Source organism: Phyllopteryx taeniolatus, chromosome 2 (genome assembly GCF_024500385.1).
Source record: "Phyllopteryx taeniolatus isolate TA_2022b chromosome 2, UOR_Ptae_1.2, whole genome shotgun sequence".
In the NCBI taxonomy this organism is placed as follows: domain Eukaryota; kingdom Metazoa; phylum Chordata; class Actinopteri; order Syngnathiformes; family Syngnathidae; genus Phyllopteryx; species Phyllopteryx taeniolatus.
The window spans coordinates 10,959,294-10,968,538 of NC_084503.1; the positions used below are offsets into that span (position 1 = coordinate 10,959,294).

The following is a 9,245-nucleotide window of genomic DNA, read 5'->3' on the forward strand; positions in this document are numbered from 1 at the left end:
AATCCCATCCATTGCTCTTCTTTTATCGTTACATGTCCAGTTCTGATATTCTATCTGGGTTATCCTAGCTGCCGATTCAGCATTTTTAATTGCTACTGAGGATAGCTAAATTAATTAGCATTACCCCATGCAAAAGTCAATGCTAATCTGGAAATGGTCCCTGTTAATGTTATTTGCTCTTTTTTGTTGTTCTTTTCATTGTATCAGAAGGAGCAATTAAAGGTGTTACTTAGTGCCAACGAACGAGAAGCGGCACGAGGCTTGGAAACTGTCAAGGTCCAGCTCAAAAGCACTATGGTCTGTGACTGTATACAGATCATTTGATATCTCCTTATAGGAAACGACTGCAGTGTATTTTGCTCAGATGTTTTATTATTATTATTGTTAGTCTTTTTTATTTATTATTTTTTTTATTTATTATTTATTTTTTTACAGATTGTTCACATATTCAAAATATATTGTTCTTTGTATTTGCAGGGGGACTACTCTGGACAGTCAGTGATCAAAGGTTGACTTATATAATAACCCAGTCAAATAATAAGCTACTATTACAAACAAAACATATCACTAAATTGATATTCACTTGCATTTAATTGTTTTAATAAAACTTGTTTTCCAGGAAAAGAGAACATTTTGGTCAAACAAGCTTATAGCCTGGATTCAGATCAGGTAAGCTAAGTTTATTTAAACAATTGTTCATGTGTATTTAGTGTTGTGGTCACCGATAGCATGTATGTCATCATGGGTGATGAACATGGAGTCTATTTTTGGAAGATGATAAAAGTAATCAATCTGGGGAAAAAAAGAATACATACCTGTTACTATAGTTCCTAAAACCAGTGATTGGTTCGTTTGTTTGTCTTGCTCTCAATCTTGCATGTTTATCCCTGCTTTTGGCAGAAACTCCAGAATCCAGCAATGTCACGTTTACTGTCCAGACCGTTAGAGAAGGGTCTCTCTGGTGAGCATGATGTTCTCCGACATGAGCTTGAGATGCTCAGAAGAAGACAACAAGCAACAGAGGAGGAGAGGGTGCGACTTCATTCGACTTTGAGCCAAAAAAATCGAGAGTGCCAAGAACTGGTTCAGAACAGAGATCTCATCCAGAAACAAGCTGACCAGCAAGTTCAAGAACTCGAGGATGCCTTGGGGGACGTCCAGAAAAGGATGATTGATTCGGAATGCAAGGTTAAACAGCTGCAGGCCCATGTGGTTGCAGTGAAGGAACACTTGGGAGGCCAGGCCACAGAAGAGCTTCGTGCTCAGCTTCAGGATATCAAAGCCAAGTATGAAGGGGCCTCAGCTGAGGTGGGTCGGGTTCGTAATCGCCTTAAACAGAGTGAGAAGGCATTGGAGGAGTACAAGAACAGTGAAAGCCAGCTGGCAGCTGAAGCTGAACGGTTAAACGAAGCCCTCGGAGCTGTGACTGCAGAGAGAGATGAACTTTCCGAAACTGTCCTTGCAATGGAGACTCAGTTGACGAGAGCCCTGTCTAAGCACGGTAACATGGTACCAGCCGAGAAATTTGACAACATGAAAAACCTACTGACCAATGCAGTAGATGAAAAGGAACGGCAGCTTGCTGAGCTAAGAGACGACTATGATCGTGTCCTCGAGGAGGTGGCGGCGCTCCATCAAAAGCTTGATAATCCAACCCAGGGAGGAGCAGGGGCAGTGGCCTCTGAGGAACAACAAAGGATACAGGCTGCCCTGGAAGAGCAGAACATCTCGCTGAAAAGAAAACTGCAAAATGTCACTGCAAAAAGCCAGGCACTTATTCATGAGATGGAGGAGAGTGAGGAAGAGCGAGAGATACTGCAAGAGAAGCTGGAGGAGCTGAATAGCAGGCTTGAGGCTGACTTCATACCAATCAAGGAACACGAGGAAGCTCGAATGAGCATGGCATCAGCTGTGGAGGACCTGGAGGACAAAGTGGTGGAAGCCAATGAACGTTTTGGCAAAGCAGAGGCACAAGTCCAACTGCTTCACACCGATAAGCTGTTGCTTCAGGAGAATATTAACAATCTGCAAGAGGCCAGAGAGAAACGGGAGAGTGAAATAGAAGCCCTGAAGACTCAGAATGCTGACGTGATGAAGAAATTTGAAGCTTTACAGACAAGGTGTGAAGACAGAGACAAGAAGTGTGCGCAACTGACAGCACAGACTCAGACTTTGAAACAGAGCCTAGAGGGAGAATATGTTCCTAGACAACAGTATGAGCAACTGAGGATAGAGTTAACCTCCACTTTAGCGAGTGTCAAGGCTGAGAACTTAAATTTGGAGTCCACTGATAAAGAATGTAAAGAAGAATTAAAGAATGTGAAAGAAGGAAACGCTAAGTTACAGGAAAAGTTGGAAAAGGTACTGTTAGAGATGAAAAACGATTATATGAGCATGAAGGATCACAAATGTATCACAGAAAAGATGGGTGCTGGTGTGGTGTTGGCAGAGAATAGAGCAAACCAACTGTCAGCATTGCACGTGTTGGCCAAGGAGGAAAATGTGAAGTTGACACAAGAATTGGAAGCTCAAAAGAAGGAACTTGACACTATAATGGAGGCTATTCAGTCCAAGTTCATCCCACTGACAGTCAGTGAGGAGAAAGAAAACTCCTATAATAACCAACTAAAGGAGTTGAAGGTTAAACTGTTAGAAATGGAGGATAAGTATAACAAAGAGAAGTCTGAAAGAGAGAATATCAAACTGGGGAAAGAGAAATTGAAAATTGAGATTGAATCTGTTCAACAAAGACTTGACACTGCTCTTGTCGTGGGTGAGACACGCAAGGGGTATGAGGAAGAGTATGAGGCGGTCTCGCTCAAGTTAAGCAGTCTGGAGGAGAAGCACAATGAGCTAAATCTTCAGAAAGCTGAGCTTGAAGACCACAATGCCCTGTGCAATAGTCAAATCCAGAATCTCCAAGATCGTCTAAAATCGGAGTTGACTCGGATTGCGACCTATGACACCGAGCTCAAGGCCCTTCATGACGCCATGCAGCAAGCCCAGGCAGATTGCAAGAAAGCACGGGAGGCTCAGCAGGTGGAGGCCCAGAAGGTTTGTGCTCTGCAGAAAGAAGTTCAGGAGCTCCACAGAGAACATAATTCTCTGCTGCAGCAGCACACCAAGGCCAATGAAGCCCTGGAGGCTGAAGTCACTGAGCTTCGAATGGCGCTCCAAGAAGAGGAAGAGAGCAGCGGCCAGAGGGCCGAAGATGTTTCAACCCTGCAGTCTGAACTTCTTCAAGCCACTCAAGCTCTCGAAGAGCTTCGCTTCAAGGAAGGTCATATAACCCAAATGAAGAAGGAGAAGCAGCAACTCGAGGCTGAAGCTATCAATTTGAGCAGGAAGCTGTTGAGCTTAACAGAAGAATGTAACGCGGTCCAGCAGGAGGTGACTCAGGCAAGGGAGCGTGAAAGCAAGGCCAGGAGGGAGATGGACGCTGTCCATGAGAAGGGACAGGCCATTGAACGAGAAATTAGGGAGCTGAAAGAACGCTACGATGAATCACTCGGCACCATTGGTGATCTGCAGAGGAGGATTCAGATGTCATCTCAGCTGACTGAAGCCAAAGACAAGAAGGTAGTAACTGTTGACTTGATGGTCAATGATGCACACAATAATATCAAGAAGTGTCAGTCAGCGCTACTAAGCCTAGATTTTAAAACAGTCATTAATTGACTCGCATATGTTTTGTCCTTTCTTCTGTTGTGCGGTTGGTGGAGATTAATTAATATATTTTCTTAATGCTTCTGCTTGGCTCAGATCACAGAATTGCTGATGGACGTGGAGCGACTGAAGCAAGCACTGAATGGTTTGTCCCAGCTGGCGTACACAAGCAACGCCCCAAATAAAAGGCAGACGCAGCACATGGACACCCTCCAAGCCCAAATCAAGAACCTACAGCAACAGCTGGCTGTGAGTGGATTCACATCATACACAAGAAATGGTCTTGGAACATATTTGAATGAGCTTTTGCATTGATAGATGTGTAAGGGAAGATCACAGTGACTTGTGTGCATCATCGTTGACTTAGAGTAAAAAAAATAAAATAAAAAAAAAAAAACAACAACAACAACAATGTACATTATCTAATAAATTAGACCACTTGTATCCAAATACTTGGGTGGATGATGCTGCACACCAGGGATGTCAAACTCATTGTAGTTCAGGGACCACATACAGCCTAATTTAATGTCAAAGGGGCCAGACCACTGAAATAATACCATCCTACAATTCATTTTCCCCTTTGAATTTTTGATTGTTTTACAAAAATGTTTTTGCTTCAGTTTGTCACCTACGTGTGTATAAAAACTGATCACAGTGATTGTATTTGTATGAGGTACAAAACTTAAGTCACAGGTATTTTGAACTGCAAATATAGTGATGCATTTTCAAAGGAAATCAATTTATGAAGACCTAGGAATTATTAACATTTCTTTTTCTGTCGGAGGGTAATAATTCTCAAAATTATCGTTCGTCCCCACCACCAAAATGTCATGTATTTTTTTCGGTTTCAAATTCATCCTGCGGGCCGGATTGTACCTCCTCGCGGGCCAGTTTTGACCTGCGAGTCATACATTTGAAAACCCTGCTGTACTCAATAAGGGCCCTTATATACTGAAGCAATAATCTCGTGTTTTCTTTCTGTCTGTCTTCTGTACATTAAGGATGCTGAGAGGCAACACAGGGAGGTGGTTTCCATTTATCGAACTCACCTCCTCAGTGCAGCGCAGGTTAGTTGCCATTATTGATTCATATATGCCTCATTGAACATTTGATATGGTGACCAACCAAACCAAAGTAGAATTATATAAAATGGTTTTAGTCAAAATTGTCTCTTTATTTTTCATCTTTTTGATCGAGTACCTCTTTTAGGTAGACTGAACAAATGTAGAGAAATTTGCTTGGTTTGGTCCAGTGACATTTTTAACACCTGTCCTTAGTGTGTGTGATATGCTTTTGCAGCCAAATATCCATCCATCCATTTTCTATAGCGCTTGACCTCGTTAGGTTTGCGAGTGAACTGGAACCTATCCCAGCTGACTTGGGACAAGCGGGTTCCTTGTCTCGTTGCCAGCCACTCGAAGGGAACACAGAGACACAGACAACCTTTCACGCTCACATTTGCAACTATGGTCAATTTCCATTCGCCAATTAACTTAACATTTATGGTTTTGGATTGTGGCAATAAGCCGGAGTACCCGGAGAAAATCCATGCAAGCGCAAGGAGAACATGCAAATACCACCTTATAACTGTGAGGTAGAACCATTATCTTCCTGTTCTGCCCAGGACAAATATAATTCTTTTCTTAATAGATAGTAGCTGAAAAATGGAGATTAAGATACATTGTGAACTTCAAAAAACACTATGTAGCACAGAGCTCTGCCAATGTTGAACTGTTTAATAAACAAACAAACAAAACAAACAAACTGGCACATTATATTAGGGCTGTCACTCATCTTTTTAGAATCGATTTTTCTGTCGATTATGCCATCGATTAATCGGATACAAATTTAGTTTGCATTCAAATTTATTAAGAAAATGTTTTGTCCAGTTCCTGTTTATTTCCTGACTATTGTTGTTTATTTGGTATTGTTTAATGATGAAACAAAACCAAATAAACAACAATTAGGCAACATCACATGAAGAGGACGTGATGTACTCACCAAGCTTTTTGAAACTGATAGCTACTTCTTGGGTACTGATCAATGCGAACAAATGAGGTTCAACTACATGCAATTACAGGTTATTCTTACTACGGCTGCAAAGGACGATTTTTTTCTTTGTTTTTTTTTTTGTAACAGATAAAACTGGCAATATTTTTTTTTTCATAAATTATGATTCAGTCACTGGTTTGGTCCATAATTTGTTTTCCAAAGTAAAAGTTAATGTTTGTAAATGTCTTATTTTGATTAAACACAAAAGATAATCCGTCTGCTTTGATGGAGGAATACAGAAATCTGATATTTACTGTTGAGGCTGATATCAGAGGATTTGGATAATTTTAAGTTAAACAATAACTCAACAATTTATCAATTATCAAAATAGTTGATGAATTTGATGATCGATTAATTGATTGTGACACATCTACATCATATTTGTCTGGTTGTCAGACAACATTCTATCAGTTTCTACAAGTCAGGTGTAGTTTGTACGGTTCTTTCATTCTGACGTCTCCCCTTGGAATGCTTGCGTGTGTAATCTGTGTGGTGTGCAACACAAATGTTGAGAGAGAGATTGGAATGAGTGTGATCAATAAATAAGTTGTCTATAAAATGACTAAGTTGGCTGCATAACAAGTCTTTTTCTATCACAAACCATAAGGTGTGATGCACAGTGGCTGAAATGACAAAGAACTTTTTTTTTTTATTCTGGCGGAACTCCCTTCCGTCTTGTAGAAAACACATTCCTCCAAGAACAGTGAAAAAATAAAACAGCCATATTTTTTACCTGCTTGTCGACATTTTAGTTAGCGGGCTACTTTCAAATTCATGGGAAATTATATGTAATATGATGGGATTAGGCAGATGGGACCATTTTTCATTTGATGGTACTGTTGAATACACAGGATGGAAAAAGTAACTCCAAGTGGAGAAGGAAACACAATATTCCTTATAAATACACATTACATTCAAACAATGATTCAAATTCACAATTAATGACTACGTAATTTCTAAGAGTACGTTAGTAGTTGGACGGAAAAATCATTCTCAGTGTATGTTTGTCTTTGTAGGGCCACATGGATGAGGATGTCCAAGCTGCCTTGCTCCAGATCATCCGCATGAGACAAGAGTTTGTGTGCTAACACTTTCTCCAGCATAATGTGATGCTGCAGACTCAAATTCACCATTCCCACTCCCCCACGGCACTGTCATGCTTCACACTGCATAATGTCCTCCAGATGATAGTTCTCCAAATGGCCTGTTATTAAATCATCTTTCATGTGTAGTATAGCTGCACATTGGCGCCCAAGTCAGCGTGAATGTTTTGCCTGATTAACTAGCATTTACAGATGTCTCCTACTAATAGTTAACAGGGGTACACACACAGCCATTGTTAGCATTTTAAAGGATTTTTCTTAAAGTGTGACTTGACGCATGACTCGGAAAAAAAATCATCGGCCAGTGTGTACTTACTCCTCATGTTGTGTGTTGTGTACTCAAGATGACCAGTGCAATATAGCAATATAGCAATATAGCACATGGCTCTGCACCAAATCCAGATGTCTGTTGCAGTGCCGAGACTAACCTGTGAGAGGCAGCATGGTGCCACTGGGCATCTAGACTGCCAGAAAATACAGAGAGTAGCAGTAGAAGAAATAGAAGACGCTGAAACACACCCCACGTCGCAGAATAATGGATACATCAGACAATCAGGCCTTTGTGGACTTAAAATTGGAAGAGGGGAAAAAAATCCTTAAGTAGGATTAGGCCTGATTATCTGTATGAGCTACCTTAACATTAAAACAGCACAAGATTAGTTCAAGATGGCCACCATGAAAAGGAACTAAAGTGACATAATTTGATGAAATAAATTTGAGATAGATTCTATCTTTAATTCCGCCAACACGTGATCACTTCTCACATACCTTCTTTGCACTGTGCTCTCAACTGGAATTTGAATGATTCACGGTGGAAAATACAGATGCATATATTCAAATTGCGTTTGTAGGTTGGAGCCTCGTAGCTCAATAGCTGCGTGTGTCTCCTTGACCAGCATTGTTGCTTAGACAAGCCTCCGTGACAAAAAATGTTTTGGAAGTAAGAATGCCAAAGCCTTGTGGGTTTCCATTTTGCACTGAGAAAATACACAATTGGAACAGAGAGGAAAGGGAGACGCCTACCATCACCTGATAGCCATTTCTTGGAAACAAATTGGGTTGGCTGCTTAAGGTTTTTTTCTGACATAATAACAGCAAAGACATCATCCAAAACCTGAAAATGGCTGGGCTACTGGGTTCATTTAGCAATAACAGTGGTTTGTTGTTGTGGGTAAAGCTGTATTTGAGTCGTGGAGCCGAGTGTGTGAGAAAGGAGCTTTCTTGCTGTGTCCTTCAGTTTTTGCGGTGGCTGGTCGTCTCCTTGTTGAAACCTGAGTGCCCCCTAGTGGTAAGACTTGGCAGGCCAAGTTAATAGAACTTGAACTTCAGTGGGGAGGGGTGGGCACACTTGTTGGCTTTGGAAGCTGCTTGTATGAGACACCTTAAAAATTGTCAAGAAAAAAAATCTAAAATGAAAACTATCGCAGCTCCCCCAGGACAACGGGTACGCACCCTCCCTCCCCCCGAAGTGGCTGTGTGCCCCCCCCCCCCCCCTCTGGATTGTCGGGTGTTGTGATTGTTGAGCGAGTCTCTTGTGCCTTTTCACTGACTTTTTCATTGCTTTGTACTACTTTGATGTCTTTACTAAAGTGTGACAGTTGCAACGTTCAGCAGGTCTGGAAGTAGAAAGGCACAACGCGAGTGCTGTATAGGAAGACATTCTATAAGAATGGGGAAAAAAATCCATGAAATGATGCCATTAGTTAACCTCTTAAAAATGTGTTATTTGAAGCACTCCTGTCTTTTCTTGTGCCCTTAATACCCTTAACAAGTTACTCACTCTGTTTTTATACTTTGGCCAAATTTCTTCAGATTTTTAGGCTGAAATTTTACCCCTTCGACCATCAACCAATACTACGTTAAATCTGTTAATACAAATATTTGTGTTTGTGAGTCAGTATGACTAAATCAATAAAAGTGCCTAACATAGAAACTATGCTTTGTTTGGTCTATTATTTTTATTGCCGTTCTAGCTTCTCTGGACACACGAGCTGCTAACCAGGAATCGTACCTGGAGAAAACCCAGACAAGCACGGACAATTTGTAAAAAAAAAAAACAAACAAACAAAAAAAAAACCGACATTGCACTGAGCTGCAACTCAGGGCCATATTTTACACACACACATGCCCCCTGTAGGATGATTTCAAGCAATCCAAGCCACTCAATAGCTTTATATTCAATAAGCCACCTTCGCAAAGTGTTTATAGTTACTTTATATTATTTTTAGCAATTGTTTTTGTACTCTTTCACCACTTGTTAGCCGAGTTTTCATTTGGTGAGAGAAATGATCGTAATACTGATAGGACTCAGCAGGCGGAATGAAACTTCATCTCATTTTGAAATGGCAAATATGGCATACAAGCTGGAACTGAAATTACTTTTTTTTTTTAAATTATTTTTTTCTCTCTCTATCAATAGTTATT

General features: G+C 40.7%; 1 protein-coding gene across 12 annotated transcripts in view; it reads left to right on the forward strand.

Annotated features, from left to right (window-relative positions):
• uacab (uveal autoantigen with coiled-coil domains and ankyrin repeats b) overlaps positions 1 to 8,757 on the forward strand; it is a 68,398-nt gene extending 59,641 nt beyond the window's left edge. For 10 of the 12 annotated variants that reach the window (XM_061760158.1, XM_061760164.1, XM_061760218.1 and 7 more), the window contains 7 exons: positions 208 to 297; positions 478 to 508; positions 620 to 669; positions 901 to 3,579; positions 3,763 to 3,915; positions 4,668 to 4,733; positions 6,735 to 8,757. In XM_061760158.1, coding sequence (XP_061616142.1) covers positions 208 to 297; positions 478 to 508; positions 620 to 669; positions 901 to 3,579; positions 3,763 to 3,915; positions 4,668 to 4,733; positions 6,735 to 6,806 — 3,141 coding nt within the window. In that variant the 3' untranslated portion in view covers positions 6,807 to 8,757. The remainder of the gene's footprint in view (positions 1 to 207; positions 298 to 477; positions 509 to 619; positions 670 to 900; positions 3,580 to 3,762; positions 3,916 to 4,667; positions 4,734 to 6,734) is intronic. The other 2 variants (XM_061760182.1, XM_061760210.1) reach the window with 2 other exon arrangements.
• The last annotated feature ends 488 nt before the right edge of the window (positions 8,758 to 9,245 follow it).